The sequence below is a fragment of the Zerene cesonia genome, chromosome Z (genome assembly GCF_012273895.1).
Source record: "Zerene cesonia ecotype Mississippi chromosome Z, Zerene_cesonia_1.1, whole genome shotgun sequence".
In the NCBI taxonomy this organism is placed as follows: Eukaryota; Metazoa; Arthropoda; class Insecta; order Lepidoptera; family Pieridae; genus Zerene; species Zerene cesonia.
This window is the reverse complement of record NC_052122.1, coordinates 4,354,575-4,381,923: the sequence shown is the minus strand read 5'-3', so window position 1 is coordinate 4,381,923 and position 27,349 is coordinate 4,354,575. Positions and strand designations below refer to the sequence as shown.

The following is a 27,349-nucleotide window of genomic DNA, read 5'->3' as shown; positions in this document are numbered from 1 at the left end:
TAATAAATGTTATTTGCAGTTAACAATTTTCTTTTTTCTTTATTACAATATTTATGGCAAGACTAGGTATATAATCAATGTCTTGGGTTACACAGAAACACCAAAAAAATATTATTCAAAAATCTATGTCAACAACATTTACTTTACCTTTTTCTTATCATCGAATTACATTATAAAATGCTTATTTAGGTTGAATAAGAATTTTGCATTGTTTTATTTCATTCAAATAAGAATTTTCGTTTTTTTTCAGAAAGAATTACACATTCTGTAAGGGTGACATGAAAATCCCTAATTTAGAATTATAATTTGAATATTAAAACAATTTCTGTTGTATTTTCTTGTCAACTTTATATCAATATTATACAAATATGAATTAAAGAGTTTAAATTTCAAACGCGATTTACTAATACACAAATAATCTCGTTTAAAATACTTTAAAAATGCTTTAAATTTCTAGATTAATAGATCAATGTTGTTATTTATTGTTTTAATGATGTATATATTAATATGATGTGAAGCAAAAACTGTATTCTTTTAAAAAAATGTCGCGATCGGGGTTTGTGAAATTTGGGACAATTTTCTATATATGTAATATTATGTTAAATGAAGTCGTGTTAGTAACGCGTTAACTTTTAAAATTTTTAAGAAATACCAAAAATTTCAGTCCGGGCGGAGCTGAGGCGAGCAACAAGTATAGGTAAAAATAAACCATATTAAAAGTGTGTATACATATAATATGATATAGTTACACTGTAACAAGACTAACGTATTAGTTTGTGTGTTAACGAATTTCGTAATACATTACCTAACTGTGTAAATATAAATGCCTAAAAAATAATTGTCAGGCTCTGTTTAAATCCTTTTAATTTTGTTCGTCTATATTAATTTTATCCACAAACGGTTTACGTTACTGAGTATACTGTAAAGGAATTCCACTGAAGAAAGTGAAGAAAAAATCACGGAAACCACAGATGTCACAGACTAATAATAGGCCCATAGAATGTTCACGGCAGTATGTGTAGTTATTAGACTGTAATAATGTAGAAATAACTTATGTAATTTATTCTGTGTACACTAATTCGAAACTTTATACCGATTGCATACAATTGAGTAAATAAGACAGATCAGTTTCACTATTATGTAATAATATTATTATGGCAATTAGCGAAATTTAATTGCATTTCTTGTTACGTTCGATATTGTTGATATCCTTTATGAGTATTTATTACTATTTTATATTCAGGTTGTCCTAAAAGTTTTTTTGTATGTACTTATGTTCATTTTAGTTTCGAGTCTTGCTGAGCTACAGCTGTAAAATAATCATTAGGCAAGCCATATTCTGTATGATAAACAATATATTTAAACCAACAGTAGAATTGTAGAAATCATAAGGCGAAGAGTGTAAAGACCTAGACTCCATTGTTTAGCATTCACTTACAAGTTGAATTTTAATCGTAAGTAAGTCATTGGCTCTTATAAGGAACTAGCAAACCCGGCGAACTCCGTTTCGCCACCAGATGGCTTCGTTTTTCCCGCTTTTCTATTGAAATTTTTCCTGAATTTTCTTTGCTATAAACCTCACGGAGCCCGAGACCTTTCCAATGAATGCAAAACCGTGGAAAACGGTTCGTGCGTTTTGGAGTTATAGCGTCAGGAAGGAAAACCCGACTTATTTTTATATAGTAGATATTCGGATAATCCCCAAGCTGAATAGACACCAAACTATGAAAATTCTCTGCTGATGTCGCTTTGTCATGACATTGACGTTTTTAGCAGATTGTTTAACAATCAAAGGGTTTTATTACTGGGAATAAATATTGTGACACTAAAAATTATGTTGAATTCAATTTGTGTGAAAGTTTTAAGATAATTACAAATGTATCGATTCTACTCGATGCAATAATATCTTTCATATAATTTTTAATTTTGCCTCAACAATTACGACTTTTATAAACGTTAAATTAACTAAACTACATCTTTCACTTTCATTTCGTTTAAACTAATAAAAATGTACACCACAAATAATGTTTTGCCTACAAACTACTACTACTAAATGCAAGCAAATTGAAGTTGACATATAACGCCTGAATAATTTCCTAAGGGAGCCTCCATCTTGACTATGGTTTGCACAGGGTTGTCATAAGAGCGAAAGTGATAAAAAATTTATTCAAATTAATTTTATTAAAGTCATAAACACTTTTTCATATGAGAACATTATAAGCGTGTTTGTCTACACTATTATTACAAAGAGGAGACTTTTGTTTTTTTTGTAAGGTTTTCAGGCAAAAATCACACGACCGATTTCTTAAATCTTTTCACCATTAGAAAGATGTAACTTCACTGTGTGACATAGGCTGTATATGTACCACGGGTAAAGCCGGGGCGAATAAATATATTATTATCATTTTATATGGTATTTATTGATTCGTCCCTCCCTCATAGAAGGCCTGTGTCCCAGCAGTGGGAACATATTATATGGGCATCAGCCCATCATTATCAAATGATGATTGATTCGTCAGTCAGTTTGATATTTCAGTTATCTAAATTCTATTATATCTAATTGATTAAATCAATATTATGTATTAATTACTTTACAGTATTTTCGAATATGATGAAATTAATCCCTTATCATACTATTTATAAGATCAGAGCCCACTAATGAGGAACAAAATAATGTTAGAATGTCGAGTTCTTAATCACTCGATTACAGAGATATGATCGAACATTTTACCAGACATAACACAAATATCTCAAACGTTGCTTAATTCGCGCTAATCTTGACGCAACCTTAATAATTGAAATGTATTAATTCATTGTATTATTTAAATTTTGAATTATATATATTCTGTGTGTTAATTTTTGCAACAATTTTAATAAAACAATTTTTGGCGAAAAAAGAAAGCGTCACTAAAAAGCTGTTTATAATTATTATTCTACAATTTTTAATCAAATGTATAATGACTTGTGCGATAAGATTTAAGGAATGAGTAATTTTTTGTATTGCTCATTTAATTAATTGTAAAAGTTTCATTTTAATTTTTCAAATGTGAAAGTTGAATTGACACTTGACCACACATAGAAGTGATATCTTTATTTAATTAGCGGTATATTTGAATTTTTTATTGTATGTCTGTGTGTACGTTCGTCTATCACGTAAATACCACAGCGCAGATTTTGAGCAGAATATTGTATAATGATAGACCAATATTAGGCTTAACAATTATTCTGCATTTTATTTGTAAAAAATAGTTTAGGCGGGGGACAAAAATAAATGTATTTACGAATATGTAGATAATTCAATGTGCGTCTAATACAATTTAATAAGTATTAAAATAAAAAAGAGGTTACTAATTAAGTTATTTGACACAATAAACAGTTTACGAGATATTAGCATCTAAAGTCATAAAAAATGTCATATTGCCTCTCCACGACTCTCCTCTTAATTCACAAAGTAATATCTTATAAACCAAGCGAGCCAAGCCGCGGGCGGAAAGTTACTTATCAATAACAGATAGCCCCTAAACCGTAAAGTGATTTAGTTATAATAGATACCTTAGGTTTAAATAGGGGTTAGATACGTTATAATAAATATTAAATATACATATTACACATGTTAAAAAACGTTTTATTAATGTGCAAACCAGTCGCATATTACATCGCAAAGTGAGCAAAAATATCGCATTAGCAAGCCTATGTTACAAACAAAAATGTAATAACACTTTTAAGTGGGATTAATAGAAATTTCATCCCATTTATACATATCAAATACATAAATTAGATAGTTATTCCACGGACATATTAGTCTTTATTTATAATTTTTTTACGTTTCTAATTTAACTGCTGTCAGAGATACAATCGTAAGGACACAGCAGCAAATTCTATCATACTAAAAAAAAAAACAAAATTTCCTATGCAGGGAGATCCATGCTTATCAAAATGGTTGCGTTGCAAATGTTAATGTTTACAAAATGGGATATGTATCACAATTCTTATCTCAAAACCTAAAGTATCTAACGAAAAACGCGGTAAATTTAAAAGTGTATCAATATCTAGATATAATTGAATTACCTGTTATTTAAGGATATAGAATAGTCTTTCGCATGCGGACACGCGATGCATCCAATTGCCTGAAGATTTTCGAACAATTGCACATGAAACATTTCTGATACACTTTAATAGCCCCACGTGGACCTCGACGCATCTAGAACTAAGCTACGTTTCACCCCACCTGCGGTTGCCCCACCAATTTGCGGAGGCGCCTTTCAATTCCCAAACACCAAGAAGCGAGCGCCTTTCTAAAATTGCCGGGTAAATCAGGCTAGTAGGGATGAACCAGGGGGCAGTATTATGCAATCGTTGGACACGAGACCGCTGTATATAAGCTTGGTTAAGGATCGATGTGAGTAGACAGCCAGCAAGTGTCAGCAGGCAAAGTGTAACAAATCAGTCCAGCTAAATAAGCAAGATGTACGCGAAACTCGCTGTAAGTTTCGCGGCGCGAACACAGTCGATTAAATAGATATATCATTGACATATACATAGATTTATATGATTAATGTACCTTGTGATGTTTCAGCTCGTTGCCCTCGTCGTTGCCGCTGCAGTAGCGGTGCCCGCCCCTGGTTACGGAGGACAGTAAGTTTCATTTTCAACCGACTTCAAATAAGAGGGAGGTTATCAATTCTACTATATTTTATTTGGCTTTGTTATCTTAGAACTTTAGACCGGGTGAACTAGTTTCACATAGTCGTTAATTAAAATTTGAAAATTAGTCTCTCACATGTGGTCCCATTAAACCAATTTGGCCGGGTTCTGACAATATGAAAATTTGGTTAAGAATAGTTATTATTCATTTAAATCCAGAGTAAACTTAGAGACTGATGTAATCTCTAATATGAATCTTTGTTAAGATATTCAACATTGCGATCGATCATAAATATGTGTTCTTTAAAACACATCTTTACTTTTATAAGCTATTTTTATAATTAGAAAAATAACTGTGTGTTGATGCTCCATTCTCGCCTCATTAACATTGGTAATGTTCGTTAAATTTTAAACCAGGCACTAGTCTTGTTTGAACCATTTGAAATTTGCTTTTTGCAAAGTCATCACACGCAATATTAACACTAAACGCTATATAATCTTCAACATTACATAAACATAATCTCGAACTCTAGAAACAGTTTCTTTAATTTCCTGATACGCAATTATTTTATATGCAATTATATGTATACGAAAACATTGTGTGTATAAGAAACGGAAATCGTTTTAAAATGTAAAAGTAAGTCAAATAATTAATTAATAACAAGTTAACACGCAATTGCAGAGTATTATATGTAGAATAGTTTTCATTTAATAAATGTGAACTTCATCTTTGCTACCAAAAATGCTTTTATCAATCTAATAAATCGCGTCTGAAACAATAGACACTGCGAGTAATCACTTCGTAGTTATATTTAAAAGCATATTTTAAGATAGTACAGGTTTCTGTTAAATAATTTTTGAGTACGATTCAATAGATTCAGAGATTACCATCTACTACGACACTTACTCAAGTTTACGATCTTCCTTAACTACGTATTTTTAATATCTTAATATATAAAAATCCAGCGTCATGATGTGTGTTCCCAATTAATTCTTCACCAACTCAACCGATTTTGATGAAATTTCGTATTTTATGTGTAATTTGGTCCAACTTATGATATATGATTGTTTTTATTTCGATTAATTATCCCAATAATTTATAATCTTAACATTTTTATAAGCCACAGCAACACGTGGCCGGGAATGCTATTTAGTATAGATAAGTACGTTTAAGATCATCTTGTTCCAACCAACAATTATTCCGATGTTATAGAATGAAATTATCGATCTGCATATAGCATAATCCTAGTGAAAGGCAGCGTCCAATACAGGCTTTGTTTATTAATGCACCTTCAAGCTTGCGTAATACTAAATGCTGTGAATTGTGATCAAATACCAACATTGAATAAGAAACACATATGAGCAAAGTAACCCTACATAAATTAATCGTCATAAGTCAATCAAACGATCAAGTTTGATATAAAGATGTGGTTATTTAATTATATCACAGCCAGGGCTGTCAACTTTTTTAAATTAAATTAATTCATTTTACACTTATTTAGATTTGTGTTGTCTGATATTTACATAATTAGAAGCAATATTGTAAAATTGTTTTATAAATGTTTTCAAAAGGTTTCATTAACCGAAAAAAAACTTTCCAGTGACAGTTTCTTCAACATTACGTAAACATAAAACGTTAAATCACATTTATTAATTTTGTTAAAGAAATATTTATATTGTGACATCTCTAATAGTGGTTATATTTTCATATATATTCGTCTCAGTTACCTGAATTCGTAAAGCGCCCTTGTCACATGAAACACAAAATAACAGGGCTGGCAATCCTAATAAAGCGAGATAGTGTTCCACATTCGTCGGTATGTTAAATGAGGTTTTCAGAACCGGTTCAAGTAAACGCAAAAACAAAACATTCACTTGTTGTATAATAAGCTTATGGTGTTAAGGAAGTATTAGCGCTTTTAGGTTAAATATTGCTTTCTTGATTGGACTTTATATTTATTTTCAACAATTATAAACATGTATGAAGATTAGTCACGGTTTCACGTAAAATTAGATCAAATTTTTATTTTTAAATAACGTGTACTTACGTTACTTACTTGTGTTTTACTTTTAATTATATTAATATGGAAATATAAGACGCATAAAGACATACTATAGAATGGTATTTCGAAATGATATTATAAGATTGATGTAACATTAATTTTTATTTTGTAGTTTCTTCCATGTGTCTAAACTGTGTTTGAACATCCGGTCATTAAGACAACAGCGTGTCTAAATTATAAACGATTGTTCTTCGGAAGCCGTGAATAATTAAAATTTACTGTTACTTTTAAAGCAATAGTAAATTGAATGTTTAGACTTTAGACCATAACTCAACAAATAACTTTATTTTCGGTATTAATGAATGAACATAGTAGCTAGATATCATTGAGAGAGCAGATATGGAATATCATTAGCATACGCAATTTGCATTGTCTTATATGTTTATTGTAATCGACTTGGTTTTTTACGAGAACTATATAGCGCGAAGCCTAATAATAAAACTGTATGTAAATATGGAAATAAACATGTAAATCTATACTAATATTATAAATGCAAATGTCCGTCTGTCTGTTCACTACATAGTATGAAACAAAGTCGCTTTCTCTGTCCCTATGTCCCTATGTTTGCTTAAATCATTAAAACTACACAACGGATTAATGCGGTTCTTTAATAGATAGATTGATTCATGAGGAAAGTTTATATTTATAATAACATCTATCAAACTACTCCGAATTTAACGAGTACGAAGCCGCGGGCAAAAGCTAGTTGCAATATAAAATTAGTAACGAAAATATGTGAAGGATAAGGTCCGGGCTACCTCAACACAAACTAAATAGGAGCTTTAAAAGCTAATCAAACAAATGTTAAACATAAATACTACAGAGTTGATGACAGTAATTTAGAAAATAACACGATGACAATTACGGGTCGAACGTGTATCACTTTCACTGATGAAGAACGTTTTCTTGCGGCCCGTGAGCCCATATTACTTAACTCGATGCAATTGTCCTCGTTTCACACAACTTTTCACATCATGTGTAATTGGAAATAGTTCAGTTGCGAATCGTCTTCCTTATTACTTGTGGCACGCTAATACACGCCAGTTGGGTATATTCTTAAATCGTCATCTATCCACAAAGTTCAATTAAGGTAATACAGGTATCAAAACTTTTTATATTCTTAACGCATATAAGATCCCTGCGATGACGTCATATCCAATGATTATAGCGCTAACCGACAAATATTCTTTCGCAGCAAACACGTCACCATCCACGTGCCGTACAAAGTGCACACGATCCATCATCACCACGTTTCCAAGGTTCACGTACCGGTGCATGTCCCGGTGGTGAAGGAGGTGCCGGTGATCAAGGAAGTGCCGATCTACAAGCACGTCCCCGTGCCGGTGATCCAGCACGTGCCGGTGCCGGTGATCAAGAAGGTGGAGGTGGAGAAGCAGGTGTTCGTGCCGGTGCATCACCACGAGGAGCATGTGCACCACGGGTGGGAGGGCGAGTCGCTGTCACATGGCTGGAACTGATCGGTGCATAGTTGTTTAGGTTAAGGTGCGTATTTTTGCGTCTAAATGTACACATAATTTGGCGTGTATTCGTTTGGCTTATTGATGTACCCAAACGACTAGACTGTATTTTTATATTCACAAACGTCTGATGAGATTTTCTATGTGAACGAATTTGATGTTTTGTAATTTTTCTTCAATTATTATACTAACAAGACTATCAACATTATAATTGAAGAATCACTGGCCCTTGTGTAACTTATAGATGTCATATTGTAAATGTAATGTGTAGTTAATCTCAAACAGAAGCTATTTTAAGTAAACAGCTGTTACAAATATGCTTAAAAATTATATAAATTGCAATATACATGTTAATGTTACACAACTCATGCTCTTGTTTTAAATTACACCGCAATAATTGGGGGCTCTTTACGAAACAGATAACATCTCATACTAAAGAGGTTGAAATTGATTATTAGAAGTGTTGCCAGTTACTCAAGACTGACTGTTCCACTTCTAGATTAGCAAATGCAGTTTTTGTAAGATAGTATGTTGCATGATGATACCGAGCGTAGTTATGTATGTAATTAAAATAAATATTTACCGTAGTTTTAGGGGAATCTTTTGCTTGCCCGCTGTGTTTTCAATAGACTTTGAACAAAGGTGGAGGTTAGTTTTTTGGTAGAACATACATACAGATAAGTAGTTTTTAATTGAACAAATTGTCTCTTTATAATATAATTGGTATAAGTTCAAAGGAACAGAAAGGAACCTTTAGTCTCAAAATATTTACAATTAAAAAGTACTTAAACCTTCCTTAAACTAACTACAGGACGCCCAATAAATATTGTTCTAAATAACTGTAGATATATAATGCGTAGGTAATTGTTAATATAATGTTATTTCCATTTCCAGGTAGCAGTAAGTTCACGCTTCGAATCATCGTCATTGTAAATACAAGAACATCATCATTTTTGGTACAGGCCGAGTTCAAAAAGTGTACAGTATAATATAAAAGAGTTTTGTGATATGATAAGGCTATATACACACTATATGTAGCTGTGTCCGTTTGTATGAACTTTGTAATGCTTTGATATCGTGTGTTATTCTTAAATGCCTTTGCTATTGTAATAATATTAATGCTGTTTTGATTTTAAACTTCTTTGGCGAAACATTGTTTTAAAATTATTTTATACTTTAGTCAGTGAATTACATCAATTTAAATTGACCGTTATTGTTAACCATTTGAAGTGTTTTTTGTAATATATAGAGAAAATAACCTAACAATAATGAAACGGCTTCTGAGTGTGTATACAGCCAAATCTAATGTTTGCTCAAATAACAAGTACCTTATTGTATATACAGGAACCAAAGAAAATAAACGATGAATGTTTGTTTTTACATGTATTTTTCATTGGATTTTCCCAATAAAATAATTATACATACCTTTTATATATTTATATATAGCGTTCCGCTCCGGCTTCGCCAGAAGTAGATATATATTCTATAGTCTTCCTCAATAAATGGGCTATCTAACACTGAAATAATTTTTCAAATTGGACCAGAAGTTCCTGAGATTCGTGAGTTCAAAAAATAAACAAAGAAATTTGAAACCCAAGAAATTTAAAAAGATCGAGAAAACGCTCTGAAGTGCATAATGCAGACGTACAGCGTCTGATATCAATAAAAAAGCAATCCACTCAAAACGTATAATTCCGTTTTTACACAAAACTCAATAGAAACATTATTTACTTCACTAAACAATAGCAGAACAGCTCATACGACGTAAATGTTATGATGTTTGTTGACAGAGCTTTGTAGACGGTGATCTGTAAGCCCCTGTAGAGGCCAAGGAAACCTTCTATTTTAACAGTGTCTGATATGCACTGGATCAGATTACTGCATTTCACTAGGTTCCTCGACGTAGTCGGCGTGTAGAATTTATTTTCCGTTCTGTGACTCTGAAACAAAAAATGTTGATATCTATAAACACTTTCCGATATATACAATTCGAGTGTCTGTTACATTAAAATAACCGCTTTTTCAATCTTTATTTTTATAGCATTGTAATGCTTTATATTCGTACATGAGAAATATACTGTTTTTTTTTCTAAATACATATTGGATACACAATATGTATACAAAGGAAATTTCTTTTTTCATATTTTTTTTTGTCTGACTGTATGCGCGTTTATTCCGTAGATACACAATACATATACAAAGGAATTTTTTTTTTCACAATTTTTTGTCTGCGTGTTTATTCCGGCTTATCTCTGGAACAGCTGAACCGATTTAGACGAAACTTTCAGGGGCATATAGGTGATGTAATGAGATACAGTTTAGGTTATTATCCCCACGGGAACGGGAAAAAATTATTAACGCGGCTAAATTCCGGGACGCAGCTAGTTAAAAATATTAATCTTGAGAAGTATGCTGTTTTGGTTGTAAAAGCTTATGGTAAAATCAATTAAAAAAAGTTTAGAATGTTATTGAGTACTACAATGTATGGATTTTTAATTTATTAGCGGTCCTATCACTATTACTATCACTATATAGTATAAAACCAAGTCGCTTTTCTGTCCCTATGTCCCTATGTGTTCTTAAATCTTTAAAACTAAGCAACGGATTTCTATGTTTTTTTTTTAATAGATAGAATGATTCAAGGGGAAGGTTCATATATACAATTACATCTATTAAACTACTCCGAATTAACGCATGCGTGCCGCGGGCAAATTACTAGTACATAATAAGGTACATAATATGTATATAGTCTATTGAACTAAGAGTTTATGTACATGTCCAATGTTGGAAGTATTTTTCAAATCGGTCGAACAGTTAATGATCTTCATCATCATCATCATCAGCCCATATATGTTCCCACTGCTGGGACACAGGCCTCCTATGAGGGTGAAGCAGTGGTAGCTCCTTGGTGAGAACCTCGGACTTCAAAATCCATAAGTCGGGGTTCGAGACCGGGCGAGCGTGCAGGAAATAAACTGATTTTTCAATTTATCTGCGCATGTAGAATAACATCACCACTGCTCACGGTGAAGGAAAACATCGTGAGGAAACCGGCATGTCCGAGAATCAAAAGTTCGACGACATGTGACATCTGCCAACCCGCACTTGGCCAGCGTGGTAGATTATGGCCTGAACCCTCATAGGAGGCCTTATTGATCTTAGTGCCATTTAAATAAACACAACTCTTCAGCGTTATTGTATTAGTATGGAAGTATAGATATTACATGTGCCCATTGCATATAATGACTATTACAAAACTCAAACTCAAACATTTATACATTCAATTTGACTTCTTATAGAAGCACTTTTAAATCGTCATAAAAACTTGTGTTAAATAAACACCATCATTAAAGTTTCCCTTAATTCCTTCAGATACCGTGTGTATGTAAATACAAATTGAATCCTACTTATATTATAAACGCAAAAGTTTTTGTAAGTGGATGGATGGATGGATGTACGTATGTATGGATGTTTGTTACTCTATCACGCAAAAGCTACTGAACCGATTGAAATGAATTTTGGTATGTAGATAGCTAGACAACTGGAATAACACATAGGTAACTTTTTATGCCGATATTACTACGGATTACGCGCGACTTACGCGGGTGAAACCGCGGAACGCAGATAGTACGAAATTAGACTTTAAGCATTAAATGGAAACATATGTTTATTAATCTACCAGTAGTTAGCCCCGGCTTCGCCCGTTGTATATATATATAGCCTATGTCACTCAGCTAAGTTGCAGCTTTCTAATAGTGAAAGAATTTTTAAAATTGGTCGAGTAGTTTTTGAGTTTATCCATCACAAACAAATAAACAAAATACAAATTCTTCCTCTTTATAATATTAGTGTACATCATAATCCTATAATCCCTCTACATATTTCATAACATGTAAATCAATGTCAATTTATTAACAAGTGTGAACTTTAAAGCGACAAACAATTTCCTAATAAACACTTACCCGAGCATTACTAATATGCATTACATAATGAGACGGTAGTGAGACCGGCGGCTAGGCGTCAGTTGCACAAAATATCACCGGTAGACGAAGCCTACCTAATGGTGGAGGAGATTGGTTCCTTCTTACTTCCCTCATTACGTATAGGAATGTAACCGTTTCAATATCGTTACAATGTCTGTTAATATTGTGTTCCTTGTTATTGTCTTTAGTTGGTAAATTTATAGGTCTCTCTATTATAGAACTTATTTATTCGTCTACAGTTTAATTAAGCTTGTTGTTGTTTCTATTAGTTCAATCGTCTTACCCTTACGCCCTTCCCTTTATATCAAGAATGAATACATTGTAAAACTTACGTTTGTACTCCAAATAATGGTTGTTGATATTTAGACGAGTTATATAAACTCTTCGCCATAAGCAATTTTACTTTATATTTTATAGGTTTTGAGCACTCGATATGTCTGATTTGCGTTAGTAGAGAGCGTTCTATGAGATAGCGTTCTATGTCTAATCTAGGTTATGGGTGCGTATGAAGTCGATTTTGTAAGAAATTCTGATCTATTAAAGTAGTAAATACGATTATGCGCTTATTATACTTTTATAAATAGACCGGACAACCGGGCTTGTGGTTCGCCTGATGGTGAACGATCACTATCGCACTTCATGTGCAAAATTAGAACCTTTGTAAATGCGTTATTAGGGATAAGGAAATGTTTGAAGACATTATAGCTCATTTAATTTGTTTGCACAAGCGTGAGGAAAAGCCAACGCGCCTCCAACTTCTCATACATATCGCAAGAGACACAGAAGCATTGCTTGCTTGCTTGCTGCTTGCTTGCTTGCTACTGTGAAGCTTGCTACTACTTCACGCAAATTTTCTGTGGGTTTGATACCTTACCCAATAGCAGTAGTACAATAAAGTAGACTTACCGCGATTTGCAATCTCCTCTTCGCCAAATCAAAAGGGTACATGATCACCTTGGAGACGAACCCAGAGACCAGGGCACCCATACTGCTCGCCAGCAGAAGGTGTTCAGGTCTGTGCTCATGGAACTTGACCTGTTCACATATCTCCGTGCATTTGTGCAGGTAGTCCAGTATTATAGGCTGGAGGAAGCTGAATACTGAGAACGTTATAGCCACTTGTGGACCGAGCTGGAACGAATTATTGGCACACGTATATAACACATTGCGAAACACAATAAATTATAATACCGAAAACAACATTTGACTAAAATCATCACATGTCCAAGTAAATATAAAACGGATTTTTAAAAGTTTGATATAGTAATAAACATTAACCAATAAGCTGGCAAAATTAGAATTTATTTATACATCTTTCTACTCCACAACAGCTAACAGCTTACCATAAGAACACCAGCTGCCCAACCTTCGAAGAAGGCGAGGGGCCCTCCGGATCTGTACACCGCCTTAGCCCCGTTGAAGAAACCTCTGTACTGCTCCTTCACCAACATCTGCCGAACTCTGATCACCTCCAGGGGAGTGACGAGCGTGGCGCTGCATGAGCCCGCACAAATTCCGCACAGGAACTCAATGGTTCGCCTGTGAGTGACGTGTTGGAAATAATCACATTAAAATATTTGTGTTAAGTAAAGAAATTAAAATATTTGTGTTAAGTCGACGCGGTAACTTTTACTTTCGTTCCAGTGTGGACAAAAGGAATACAAGAAAAATGATGAAGTTGGTATTTTCATTTGTAACGGCTTTTGTTTAAGCCAAACAAAGCACATTTATATGATTTCGTTAAATCATTGTACGCTCACTTCTTCGTTCAACTTTAAGCTCCAGTTTGAGAAGTTGATTAAAAAATTCCTGTGGTAAAGATACAAGCAAATATGACCAGGCGGAATTTAAAGAATATTTTCTTACTTATATTTAGGGTCATCTGCCGATTGAAATGCATATTTTGTTGTTAATTCATAAACATAGAACTGACTGCCAGTTGATAAGATTGAGTGCATCTGGAAAGGTAAACGCATTAATTAATGCCTTTTCCTTCTGGAAGATATAATACTATCCACTAAGCGTTAAACTGTTTAATTGCTTTAAATTTTCGAAAATGTGTAGTTGAAACAATCTTTAGATAAATCTAAGATTTCATAAAATATTATTAATTAAATACCTATTCTTTATTCTATTATTTTAAGATTTTATGGGTGTCATCGTTAATTTTAGTTAAGTACACTATGTTTTCTCGTTCGAAATAAACAATTTAGATTTTTTTGAATTTATACGAATATTTGAAAAGTTTTAGACACTCATTATGCGGGTATTGCTAAACTTTCTAATTCGAGATAGATCGAGTTACCTGACCAAGATTGTGACCGTGCCAGAACGCAAACATGCCTTCCTCGTGAAAAATCTTTTTGGATGTTTCGAATAACGTTCTCTGTTTACGTTTGCTCATCTTCTTTTCTAACTGAGTTCTGATTTTGAGTACATCGAGTGGCTGTGTTATGAATCGTGTTACTGCGCCAGACATGGCCCCTGCTATGATTTTTTGATTAGGCGTCATTGTATCGTCCTTCGAGTAGCCTACCATTTTTCAAACATAGTGTCGGGGTCGAAATATGAGTTTGTCCGTTCGGCATGTTTCTTTTTCATATTGCATTGGTGTTTTGGCGATACACGTCAGCCGCGACGTAGGTTGGCTTGACAGAATATTAATAAGCGATACGCGTGCAACCTCTTTCGTATTTGAAAAGTTCGTACCTGACAATCCATTGTTTCTAATGATTATCTATGACTGTCGTAAGGCGTACGATACGGAGAATGTATTGCTATTGTGAGTTTTGGTGCTTGTATACAATATATACTACGATATAAGTAATCACGAAAAAAGAATCCGTTCTATTCCATCGAAAAATATTCATAGAGAATATAGATTATACAAGAGTAATGTACAGACTTAAAAATTCTTAATGAAACATAGGGGGGAAAATTTTGTAAATTTGTCGCCACATTTTCAATATTGAGTAATTTATAGTGTTCTACATTTAATTAAAGGAGATGAGGCCTGTCCGATATGCATACAAAATGTCATAAGAATCGGTTCAGCCGTTTCGAAGTAGTACGGCGACTAACATTGTGACAATTTCACATATACTTATAGATTATAGAGATTTATAAATATTTATCTTTTTTCGAGATTTTGACTACTCGGCAAGGCAAGCATGAAAAAAGGACAACACGTGTATATTACATATGATATTGATTCAACATCAGTTCACGTTTGTTTCCAGTATAAGACACTCTCCTATGAGGGTTTTTTTTATTGAATTGAAGGGCTTTATCGCTTAGCGATAACATCGCCCTATAACAAACAAATCACAAGAATCTACACACAAACAATAAAATAAAACAATTTTACAATCTTATTAAACCTACTTCCGCGATTTTGACCAGCATCCTATGAGGGTTCTGGTCGTAATCTATCACTATGGCCAAATTTCGATTTCACTATGGCCAGTTTAACTTATCGAAAGGTACGTGTGATTTATATAAACAATGATTAAACAATGAACGTTGAAATTAAAATTCGGAGTGTGAATCGTGACAGGCCATTATTATTTGCGGTATGTAGGTATTGTTTTGAAATATAGCAAATTTCGAGTCTTGTAGGATACTTGGTTGCAAAGAAACTATTAAACTAGCTGCGCTCCGCGGTTTTACCCGCGCAAGTCCGTATCCCGTAGGAATATCGGGATAAAAAGTTGCCTATATGTTATTCCAAGTGTTCAAGCATCTACGTACAAAATTTCATTGCAATCGGTTTAGTAGTTTTTGCGTGAAAGAGCAACAAACTTGTTCGTTGCAGCCACTGTCCCACTTGAATCAAATGACGCGAGACGCTACTTGATCCTATAATAGATTTAAATTGTTTCTAGAATGTACTTTTAACCGATATTAAATAATTTAGTTTACTGCTGTTTGTAAAAATCGGGATCAAAAATCAAAGTCGCGTTTCGTTAATTGAGCGTTAGAAATATTTTAAGATATCACCATTATATTACAGATAATACATTTTACCAAGCTGTTAAAGTTAGGTTGCTCAATTAAAACCAACACTAATTCAAACGCAGTTAGTTAAACGATACAGCCACTTGTCTATCAAACCACAGTTTGATCGACTAAACCGATTTGAATGATATTTTGTATCAAGATAGCGTAAAGTCTGAGACGGCACATGTCCTGTGAATCTACGGGCTGAACTCTGAGATAGTGCTAATATTCTCCTTTCTCCCTTGACTTAGCGGGTGAAGCTGCGGGCGGTAAACTAGTAAGCTATATGTGATCCATATATACTTTTTCTTGTTTGTGATTTTAAGTAGTAATTAAAAACTTTTTTATGGATTTTAAATTCATCATATTGTTCCTTTCTTTCTTAGCGGGTGAAGCTGCGGGCGGTAAACTAATAAGCTATATGTGATCCATATATAAGTACTTTTTCTTGTTTGTGATTTTAAGTAGAAATTAAAAACTTTTTTATGGATTTTAAATTCATCATATTGTTTAGCCCGATGTTTCGAAGATTTTACAGCGAGCGTGGTTACGGGGAGACCGAGATCTTACATGTCTTGCAGGTCATATAAGAATTGTGGTTTGTGAGGCTATAATGTGGGTTTAGCCTTATCATAAACTATAAGAGATATCAAACTTTTAATTGGTACACTAGAGCAACTGCTAGAGACGGGCGTTGAAAATAAATGTACTCTCAAGAGTCGTTGGGATGTTGATGAGGATCGTTATCGGTAGGCATACTTACCTACGCTAAGCTGACTGAAGCTGACATTTTGAAGGAAAATTCCCACCCTCCGTCCCCCTAAAAATTCAAACCTTTAATATTTTAAGACCCGTATATAGTGAATATTATTATTTGTTAGTAATATATTAGTTCGTGTAGAAGAACTTATTTATCTGTTTTATCTCTACCACAGATAATATAATGCTATCCTATACTATGGAACTCTTTGCGCGGTCTAACATTCACTCCCTATAATTATTAATTCACTTTAATTGCCATAGTAAAAAAATATTGCGTTATTTCCATAATGTTATCATATAAAAAAATACGATTCTTTATTTTTCTATTTGAACCCTAATCTACGTACTTTTAAAAGTAATTGAAGATTTTTAGTTAAAAGCTCAAAAAATTACTGTCCAAGACGAATACAATACAGCTAGCTCGTAATCAATTTTAATAACATTACGTGTTCGTGTCCAAGAGACTATGTTATGCCATTGATATCTACGTTTGGGGAACTACGCGGCCAATGCTGAGGCTCCGGATATTGTTTACCCGGGCCATTTGAAGGTATAATTACTTATTGTTTTTGGGGCGCTGCTGCTAACCGGCCGTGGGTCGCAATTGCTTGACTTTGCTGGCCAATTTTGAATAAAGAACTCTACATACATTCTCATATAGGTACGTATACGTATAGTGCAACGTTTTTGTGCCGTTTAGAGTAATAATATTGTTTATGTTTTGTTATCAAGTTAATATGCGAATGTGTTGAAGCTTATCAGTCTTTTATGTGTATTGAAGGTGGGCGGTCGTGTAGTCATTGTGCATATTGTGTGATTGTTATTCGTCTTATTTAGAGGCGGAATTATTTTCAATTTTTTATGTGTTGCGATAATGTAAAAATAGAGGGGACACGAAGTGCTAAGCGTTAGAAGTAAACATTTTTTTATTGTTAAAGCATTATTAAAGCATTGGCGCCATGCGAATTTCCTTTATGTTTATATATATATTTAAAGTCTATCGAAATAAATACGTAATATAATATAGTACATTGATGCAGGCATCAAATAATTTTATTACCCGCTATATCAGTTGAACGGAAACACTAAATCCTATTACGTATATATATTGTTGATGATAGATACTAAGAACCCGGTTTTAGTTATTTCGTTATTGTATTGATTTATTATATAACATTTGAAACAATGTAATTTAAATTAGGGCATGCCTATATGTCAATATATCAGTGCATGTACCCTAATTTAAGGTCATTATTCTGAGCATACGCTGTGGCGTACATTTCTATATAATTAAATGATATAAAATAACGCTTCTACGTTGTATAAACAAGTAAAGCATATAATTGTAGCTGTGTTTATATTTCTTATTGCATTTTAATGTATTTTTAATTTGACGTGAGTATACCGAAATAGTAGGTGATAATATAGTTGAAACTATATCACTGGTTGTTCATTCAATAAATTTTTATTATTTTTAGGTTTTATGATGTCGGGTATAGAAGACGCGAGAACAGAAGATGAAGTACAAAAGGATAATTTAGAACCGGGAAGACATAAGGTACCTTAACTCAGGGTATTATTTAAATTAGTTAATTTACTGCCTGCCAGTATCAAGGCATACAACAAATCTATTGGCATTTATATAAATTTGATATAAGCTACATACAATGGAACCTTACTAATTACTATTATTTAATTATTAATTATAAATAAAATAAAACTAATTACTATTATATAATTAATATTACTATTATTTAATGCGGATTCATCACACAGTAGTATCTCTTACAGACAATTAGGAAAAAGTAAACCAGCTTAACATTTAGTCGCTAGATCGAAAGAGACAGAGTTGTAAGAACAAAAAAACTCAAGAACGGCTTGGCCAATTCGTAAATTATTTTTTAACCTTTTTATTAAGGCACAAGGAAGGTTCTTTACTAGAAGGTAAAAACGTACCACGCGTGCAACCGGGGCGGAATGCTAGTAGATATAATATAAATACTGTCTCATCTTATTACGGAAAAAATGTCCAATATGGTTCAAATAGATCCATACATTCCATAGATGCAATTATATACATATACGTGTGTGCGTGTTTATGTTGTGTAGGTTTACTTATTAACTAACACAAACGCGTTATAGTTCTCTCTAGGTATTACTGCGTTCGTAAACATTATTGTTACAAGGATATTGAATTCTCTTGTTTGTCTAGTTGTCCAGTAGATTTTAATTAACTGAAGTATAATTCACGAATATAATGATAGCTTTATGCCGCTAATAAATATTTGTTTTCTAATTACACCATATTTTCTTAATGGTATTGGACAAGGGGCAATTAAAGCGATGGAGTTTCTTGGGAACTTGTTATTTGTATGGGGTTTTAAATATCCGTAATTATTATTTTAAATGCGAAAACGTTTGTTTGATTTTTTATTGATATTTTTTTCTGGTCGCTTCGGAGTGATAATTACATTATGAACTAGCTGTTGCCCGCAGCTTTCATCCGTAGGGGATCATCCTCATAGGGCTGGAAATTATCAAATTAATCTCAGTGGACGCTACCTGTATGTCAAATTGCGCCCAATTGTTCCAGTAGTTTTGGCTGTGCGTAGCTATATCAGTCTGTCACCTGTGCGCTTTATACATTAACAATTATTTAAAAAAAAAACAAATAATGGAAGGCATCAGCTTCCAATTAAAAAAAGAATCATAAAAATCGTTTCATGCAGTAAAAAGTTATGAAATAACAAATATTAAAAACATCAGCCTACAATTACTTCGGCTGTGTTTAATTGACTTTTTTGAAATGATGCACCGTTTTTGTATTAACCGATACGGCTGGATATAATCCAGGTAGTTAATTAAGTGTTGTAGTTTCAAGATGCCTAGGCCATTAACGAAATGGCTGATATTATCAGATGGAGAGAAGAGATTTTTGTATGTTTGTAATGTTTTCATGTAAGAACCAATTAACCGATTTCAAAATTCTTTCACCATTAGAAGCTTTAACTTCACTGAGTGACATAGGCTATATATGTACCACAGGCGAAGTGAGGTGAAATGATAGTATTATATCAAACGATTTTATGTTCTATAAAACTGTTTCTTTTTATGAGACATAGATTTATTTTTAATCCGTAAAATACGTGTAAAACAAGCGAAATATATAGATTATTCATTAATTTCTAAATAACTTTTTATAATAAATCTGATTTGAATTCAGGAATAACGATTTAACTAAGCTGGAGACACAATTGGACATAAATCAATATAGTATTTTCTTGTGCTTTTAATTTCTAAACATAAATCAATTATTAGATATAAAGTAAGCTCATTAGTCAGTCAGATTATTATTAAAATAATATAAAACGTAAGCAAGTAGAAATATAAACTATTGTTGTCTCATAAATTCTTAATTTAAGAACAATAGTTTATAATAGTTATTTAAAATTCAATTACTTTGTTTTTCAACGATTAATTGTTCATGTTATATTGGACAATAACCTGAACTTTATTGGATATAGAAATTGTCTCCCCGTGACCACGCTCGCTGTAAAGTGTTCGATACGTCGGGTTAATAATATAATGAATAAATCGCGTTTAAAATCCGTTAAAAAGTTTTTAATTTCTATATGTATAATACTCGCGTAAAATCAAACACAAGAAAATACTTTATTGGATATGTTTATTATAAAAATATTGCATGTTATTAAATAAATATATTGTTTATGCAGGCAACTTCCAATCCTACGCGCTTTTTGCCTCCAATTTGTTCTAACGGAGATATAAGTAAGTACCTATTACGTGTGAACTAATTACAAAGATACAATGTCGCTTCTACGTATTGCAATGCACTTTATGTTTTTTGGTCCAAACACCGAAAACGTGAATGAACAGCTCACAGCCCGTTGTTGTCACAACAAAACAGCAACATTGCCTATTTTCGTGCCTCTAACTCTAATGAAAACTAACTATAACTAACATAACTTCAATGCGCGTATATTCATGGCTCTATTTTATATGTCATAGAATTTTTGTTTGAATTATGATCGATGAATTTTACGAAGTACACTGAAGAGTCATACCGCATAGCCGCAGAAAACGAATAAAATTAGTTTTTTCCGATATTACATAGATATTATACAATATGCATAGATTACAGAATCAATGCTTTTTATTATTTTTTTATTATTTAATGTTAGCCACGTGGTAGCATCTATAAAAATAACTAATCTAGTAAGATATATTCTTATATACTTCAGAAACGGTTTAACAATTTATGAGTAAAATCGGTTAATGCAATATTGCTTCCGATACCAATACTCTTAGTTTCTTAAAAAGGCAGTTTTTGTTATATGTTAATTTACACCACTACTTAATATCTAGTTCATCATCTAGTTAGATAACATAGTACTAGCACAGATAAATAAATACTATACCAACTAGTACTATACGACGTACTTGAAGATTATTGTAGATTGAATATTTCGCGCAATATTATCTATTAATTGATACTGACACGTCTGTTGCGATAAGTCTGTGCTGAGTGCTCCAACTTCAATTAAAAAGTCGGAGTTTACAGACTAGAAAAGCGTGTAAGAACTTAAATAGTTTTTAAAATTTATCCGCGCATTATCATATCTTATACAAACGGTGAATGAAAACACCCTGCGAAATCACATGCACTGGAGCTTGCATTTTGTTATGATTGTCTTGTCCCTCATACGAGGCCTGCGTATGTTTGTACAAACGCTGATTTCTTCACATTCTTCTTGTATACTATATTTTTCATGGAACCCATCTATTCCAGATCGAGCTATGAACGAGAAATCAAACCGATTAGCAGATCCCAAGACGTGGTCAGACTATCATAGAGTGTGTTTTGTGCAAGAGCTTGGACAGAAAGCACCTGTTAGACCGGCGCGTCGGATGCATAAATCACGTATGTAATTTCTTATCACGCTAATGGTCGCAGTTAGACCGTTACGTTTAGAAAAACCACAAAATTGTGATAAAAGCACAATTATAACTTTGTACGTATTTGTAGTGTTTAGCGACACTTTCGAGTGTTACTATTTAGTCATTTGTGCCTAATTTCACACTTTTCCAATCACGCAGTTTATGATCGGTATAAGTATGTTATCACTTTATCCGACCTTTCTGAAGCGCTAGGATTACAATTCGTGCCGGGTTCTTTTAATTGTTCTTTTAAGTCCACCTCTAGCTTTTGGTTTCTAGGTTGTCAACTAATTGACATCTTGTATCTTTGTATTATCATAATTCTCTTTCGATTCAAAAATGATACATAATGTAGTACATAATATGTATTTTTTGAGAATGATAGAGAATTCGTTTCTTATTCCTATTTAATAGTATCGGGGTAGGTAGCTTCCCTCCCTATGATTACTTCCAGGAAAATTAAAGTGGGGATCGAAAAAAGAAATCAAGATTTAAAATCACTTGTAAAGTATGTAGAAATTTGAAAGTTAAGTTAAGGTTTGGTATATTTAATATAAATTTTAATTTAGTTTCTATTCATGTATGAAAATAAATGTCGTGAAATGTTCAGTTTCGAGAGAAAAAGGTGATTGAAGACAAAATTCGAAAAAGGTCTAGCCGATCGGAGCCGGGGCAAGCAGCTAGTTTGCTCATAATAATGCAAATATATTAATATCGATTAGTATACCTAATCAATATAACTATAACTGCAATACGGTTGATTTTTCTGTATATTTTTTTATATTATTAGTCCGTCGTACATGTCTTAAATTCTTTCTCATAATACTAGAGTATTATTTTTCAGTGTCAAATATACTTAAGTATTTGATTAGTGTGCAGATCTGTATAACGTGACTTTAATAAAGGCAAGTGCAATATATTTACAGGGTGATTTGTTTTAAATCATGCATTTAGCCTTTAAGAATTGAACTCGAGTGACACCTATTTTAAATGTATATATGTACTCCTTACATTCGTGGAAAAAAGTTTTATGTAGTCTCTACTGTTGTTATATACTCGTACATGATTTGAATCTTATATATATATATATATATATATATATATATATTTTATGTCATAGCGGGCAACTGAGCTGGTGGTTCGCCTGATGGTAAGCGATCACTACCGCCCATGAACATTCGCAAAGGTTGGGCCTCTGCGAATGCGCTGCCCGCTTTATTGGGATAAGGGAAAAGGAATGGATTAACGACTGGAAAGAAGGAATGGACTGGGACGGGTGAGGAAAAGGAAACGGGCCTCCGGCTCCCCTACTCACCGCACGAAACACAGTGGCATGCCACTATTTCACGCCGGTCTTCTGTGGGGGTGTGGTACTTCCCCGCTGCGAGCTGGCCCAATTCGTGCCGAAGCGTGCTCGACTCCAACAATAAAATATATACTCCCACAATATATGTAATAGCTTGAAGAAATTAATAAAAAAAAAAAATTATTTAAACATAACCGTTTTATAAATTAGAACATTATTTTTGTTATAATACACTATACGCATCGTCTTACACACTAAACATTTTGACCCTTGAGCCCGTCTTTATTTCTTTTAGGGAGGCCAAGATGCTAAATACGAAACGTCTCGGAAACCTATTTGAATTCGCAGATTAGACGTTAGAAAGAAAAAAGAGCTGTAATATTTTCAATTTTAGCTGTGGAGAAAGATTTTTTGATATTTTTTTATATTGTAAAAAATGTGTGGAAATACTCAAGCGTGATAGTTTTTGTTATTTTGAATGCTCTAGCATGCTACTGAAATACAATATAAAAGAAAAAGAAAAAGCTTTATTGTCACATAAAAAAAAACTAACATAAAAATACAAATATAATTCTAAGTCTAATCGTGTTTAGAATTAGAATGTATCTTAATCGTAAGATTTAGCTGGTAATATCGTATAAATATTCATTTTACAATACCGATATAAAATAAAGAAGAAATATAATACAGCCTGTATAAAAAATACGTGCGCTATGTGGAGTTTCAAGTGGCATGCAAGCCTCGCAAAATATATAGAGTTGTTAGAAATTAGTCTTTGTTCGTGTTTGTCGACGGGATGAAGTTACATCAAAGTACACAATATTTGAAGAACATTTAGCGTCGAACTTTGATACCTTCTTGATGTCAATGGACACTGTTTTTACATGAAACTTTTAATTGAAAAAAAAAAAACAGCTCGCGGATTCGTTTTTAATTTTTTAGTTGGGTAAGTAAGGTCAGATTGTGTGATTAACATATATCAGGGATGTTTTTTTTATTTATTGCTTTAGTGTTAGGGTTTTCATAGGGCACAGCGTACTATAAAATTATGACACGAAGCAATTATATCTAGTTAGTAAGAAAATATGGTCATAAACGATGTGCAACATCGAAGTTATTTGATTCTGTTGAATGAAATTTTATGTAAATGTTTAAAATATTATGCAGAAACCTATACATACTTTATATTTATTATATTTGTTAACTAACTTCATTGATGGATGCTTAGATAAAGTAAAGAAGCCTACACCAGATTAAAATAGTGTATCTAAAAAGTTTAAATAGCCGAACTGTGTATTAGGGATTACGACATTTAGAATAGGTTATATACAAAGTGTCCCGCCGATGGTGTACTATGCTCAATTGCTCAATGGTACTTATAGTTTTCCAAGCGCTGATTAGAGAAAAATGCTTAAAAAACGTCGTACTTTGTTTTTCTTTACATTTTTAAGACACCCTGTTCATATATAATAATCCAATTATTTAACTTTATAATTGGATACAAGTTTCTTGGAGATTGTCTTTTGTTTCAAGCCTTACAGATACATAGTAGACTACACCTTAGGCTGGCCACAGAGAGCTTTCGAGCACACCTACGACGTTTCTTTAGATATTATTCTTTTATTAATACCCTCATTTATTTTCGTTTTTTCTTTTCAGCTCGTAATAAAGGTAAAGAGGCTATAAGCGTGATGCAGTACTTGGAGAATAATAAAGAGTTTCTTGAAGCGTATGTTGTGGACAGTATTCCAGTAGAAGAGTTGGAGCAGTGGCTGGTGAAGAAGACTCGTAATCTCGTAAGTCCTAAATTTAAAAAAGAAGAGATTTGTTCTCTCTAGTATTGTCAATGGAAACAAAACTTTGCTTTGACTGGTTCTTGGGTTTAGCGTTAAAATCAAAGTCTGAATAGGTGAATTGAATGTTTTGAAACAAGCATATATTGCCAGTCGCCAATCCAATATGTGGAAAACATAATAGTAATATATCGTAATACGATTGTATGTTTCTAAAGTATTCTAGATATAAGTTGAACACTACAAGTACTATAAAATAAAAAAAAATCTTTACAGAAAAGCAACGAACAATGGAATAACAACAAAATGACGAATTGCAAACAAAAGTTTATGGTACGTATTTAAGAAAAATGTGTGAATTATGCTGGAAATGTCCATGGAGATAGCTTTGATGTCTGAATCTTTGGTTAAACTAAACTAGTTCAGACAATTGTAATAGTTTTTTATCACATAAAGCTGATGCATTTTACCGATAACGGTCATTTTAATTAATTTCCAGTCAATCTCATAATGTTGAAGAATTTTGGGTTATTTATAACATACTATCTGTTCGCCCCAGCTTCGCTTGTGGTACATATATAGCCTATGTCAATCAGTGTAGATGCAGCTTTTTAATAGTGAAAGAATTTTGATATCGATCCAGTAGTGTGTGTAGCACGAATATTCATACAAGAACATAAATGTTGCCTCTTTATAAATACTTTCAGAGTTTGATAAGGAAACTTCAAGAAATCGGCGACGAACATTCTTTGATAAACGAGATAGCGTACTTCGTCAGTAACACAGTCGGCGCTGATGCATACAGGGTGTTCAAATTGTATCCTGATCATGTGAATTTTGTACAATATTTCACAAATACTGCTCCAGGCGTTAATACTGAAGTGAGTATTTATTTTTAAATCCTGTCGGCAGTCGCCCCTTTATCTTTTTTGTTTATTTATAAAAATTTTAAATGCAGTCCTTATTCTAATAATTTTCTCAAAGCTGAGACATATCTAATAAGCGAGGTTTTATTAATATATCTTGTCAAATTAAATCGGACTTGAGTAGCCTACATGATAATGAAAAACAATCTTATTTTATCACATAGAATGGCAGTAATTTGGAACGAGCAGGGCCTGAGGAGGTGGAGCTCGTATTGAAAGTGGCGAGGCGTGGCGCGACGTTGCGGCTGTCGAAAAACGATATCGATATATTTCCTGATTCGCCCAAGGAACTGCTTCAGAAGTTTGGGATTGACGAGACGGTGAGATTGCTATTTTCATCTTCTTATGGACAGTTTAAAATTATCTTTCATTTTACATGATTTGGTGAACTCGTTATAGGTATCATTCACATGCTGCAACAAAATATTTTCAATGATTTACGTCACTGTTTAAGCTTCCTCTAAACACTTATTTCATTTGTTAATGAGTTACAATCAATTTAATTATCAAATCATTCAAATATATTATTGTTTTCTAGACTCTAATCTTATGTGTTGCTGATTTTGTGAAAAATAATTCGATGTGCTTTGCTGTGTTTTAATTTCTTTTTCTCTGTTCTATCAGCAAGGACTCAACCACGTTTTATATCAACCGATACTGAATGCTGCGGGTAAAACGGTGTATGTGATAGAAATGTGGAGATCGAATAACCAATTTGACAAGAGAGATGAGGAAATGAGCACGAATTTCGTTATTTGGAACAGTTTGACATTACACTATTGCAATCTGTACTTGGATAAGACTAGGGAACGTAATATGGCTGACTTTTTGTTGGAAGTCGTGAAGTAAGTGGGTTTGACCATTTAGTTAGACTTTAGATAATCTACAAACTAATGCAGTTTTGATAAAACTTTTGAATGTGTTGTTAAAGACAACTGAACTTGTGTAAAAATATAATCTGGTAATCTGTATATCTTATATTCGTTTAATTGTTAATATAATTTCCAGGGCTATATTTGAAGAAATGGTATCTCTTGATCAACTTATAAAAAGAATACTGGAGTTCGCTCAAAGACTGGTGAACGCAGATAGAGCGTCCCTATTCCTTGTTGACTATCGAAACTCCGAATTGGTTTCGACAGTTTTCGATCTTCAATTCGAAGCAGGACATGAAAGGGATATGGAGAAGAAGGAGATAAGAATGCCCATTGACCGTGGTATTGCTGGCCATGTGGCGCAGTCTGGAGAAACCATGAACATACCTGATGCGTATTCAGACTATAGGTTTAATAGGTAAACTTTGACAAGCGATATATAATTTGTTTGAAAAAATGCCGTAGCCCAGAGAATTGCTATAGTCTTATACTTAGTCTGGCCATAAATACTGTTACACTTAATTATAAAAAAATATTACATTTGAATTTCGAATCTGTCAT

At 33.0% G+C, this 27,349-nt stretch overlaps 3 protein-coding genes across 8 annotated transcripts in view; 2 read left to right on the top strand and 1 right to left on the bottom strand.

Moving 5' to 3' along the window:
* The first annotated feature begins 4,373 nt into the window (after positions 1 to 4,373).
* LOC119835614 (uncharacterized protein DDB_G0272720) lies at positions 4,374 to 9,565 on the top strand. Its single transcript, XM_038360542.1, has 4 exons — positions 4,374 to 4,483; positions 4,577 to 4,635; positions 7,903 to 8,210; positions 9,080 to 9,565. The coding sequence occupies exons 1-3, from the start codon at positions 4,466 to 4,468 to the stop codon at positions 8,183 to 8,185; spliced, it is 360 nt and encodes a 119-aa protein (XP_038216470.1). The 5' UTR covers positions 4,374 to 4,465; the 3' UTR covers positions 8,186 to 8,210; positions 9,080 to 9,565.
* A 347-nt stretch (positions 9,566 to 9,912) lies between these two features.
* On the bottom strand, positions 9,913 to 14,707 carry LOC119835746 (mitochondrial thiamine pyrophosphate carrier-like). Its single transcript, XM_038360728.1, has 5 exons — positions 14,474 to 14,707; positions 14,035 to 14,126; positions 13,512 to 13,707; positions 13,075 to 13,299; positions 9,913 to 10,125 (listed from the first exon to the last, which is right to left on the bottom strand). The coding sequence occupies exons 1-5, from the start codon at positions 14,705 to 14,707 to the stop codon at positions 9,913 to 9,915; spliced, it is 960 nt and encodes a 319-aa protein (XP_038216656.1).
* Positions 14,708 to 17,472: 2,765 nt separating this feature from the next.
* Positions 17,473 to 27,349, top strand: part of LOC119835880 (probable 3',5'-cyclic phosphodiesterase pde-5) — a 15,021-nt gene continuing 5,144 nt past the window's right edge. Inside the window, exons 1-10 of one of the 6 annotated variants that reach the window (XM_038360962.1) lie at positions 17,473 to 17,590; positions 18,408 to 18,487; positions 20,664 to 20,718; positions 21,740 to 21,871; positions 24,854 to 24,990; positions 25,264 to 25,320; positions 25,695 to 25,868; positions 26,078 to 26,233; positions 26,538 to 26,758; positions 26,922 to 27,206. In XM_038360962.1, coding sequence (XP_038216890.1) covers positions 18,413 to 18,487; positions 20,664 to 20,718; positions 21,740 to 21,871; positions 24,854 to 24,990; positions 25,264 to 25,320; positions 25,695 to 25,868; positions 26,078 to 26,233; positions 26,538 to 26,758; positions 26,922 to 27,206 — 1,292 coding nt within the window. In that variant the 5' untranslated portion in view covers positions 17,473 to 17,590; positions 18,408 to 18,412. Of the gene's footprint in view, positions 17,591 to 17,696; positions 17,844 to 18,190; positions 18,325 to 18,407; positions 18,488 to 20,663; positions 20,719 to 21,739; positions 21,872 to 24,853; positions 24,991 to 25,263; positions 25,321 to 25,694; positions 25,869 to 26,077; positions 26,234 to 26,537; positions 26,759 to 26,921; positions 27,207 to 27,349 lie in introns of those variants that run through there. The other 5 variants (XM_038360961.1, XM_038360963.1, XM_038360965.1 and 2 more) reach the window with 5 other exon arrangements.

Coding starts and splice junctions, on each gene's coding strand:
- LOC119835746 (XM_038360728.1), bottom strand. CDS start 14,707: ATGGTAGGCTACTCGAAGGACGATACAATGACGCCTAATCAAAAAATC. Junction 14,127..14,473: donor ACGGTCACAATCTTGGTCAG/GTAACTCGATCT, acceptor TTACCTTTCCAG/ATGCACTCAATCTTATCAAC. Junction 10,126..13,074: donor AGAGGAGATTGCAAATCGCG/GTAAGTCTACTT, acceptor TTTTTGTTTCAG/AGTCACAGAACGGAAAATAA.
- LOC119835614 (XM_038360542.1), top strand. Junction 4,636..7,902: donor GCCCCTGGTTACGGAGGACA/GTAAGTTTCATT, acceptor ATTCTTTCGCAG/CAAACACGTCACCATCCACG.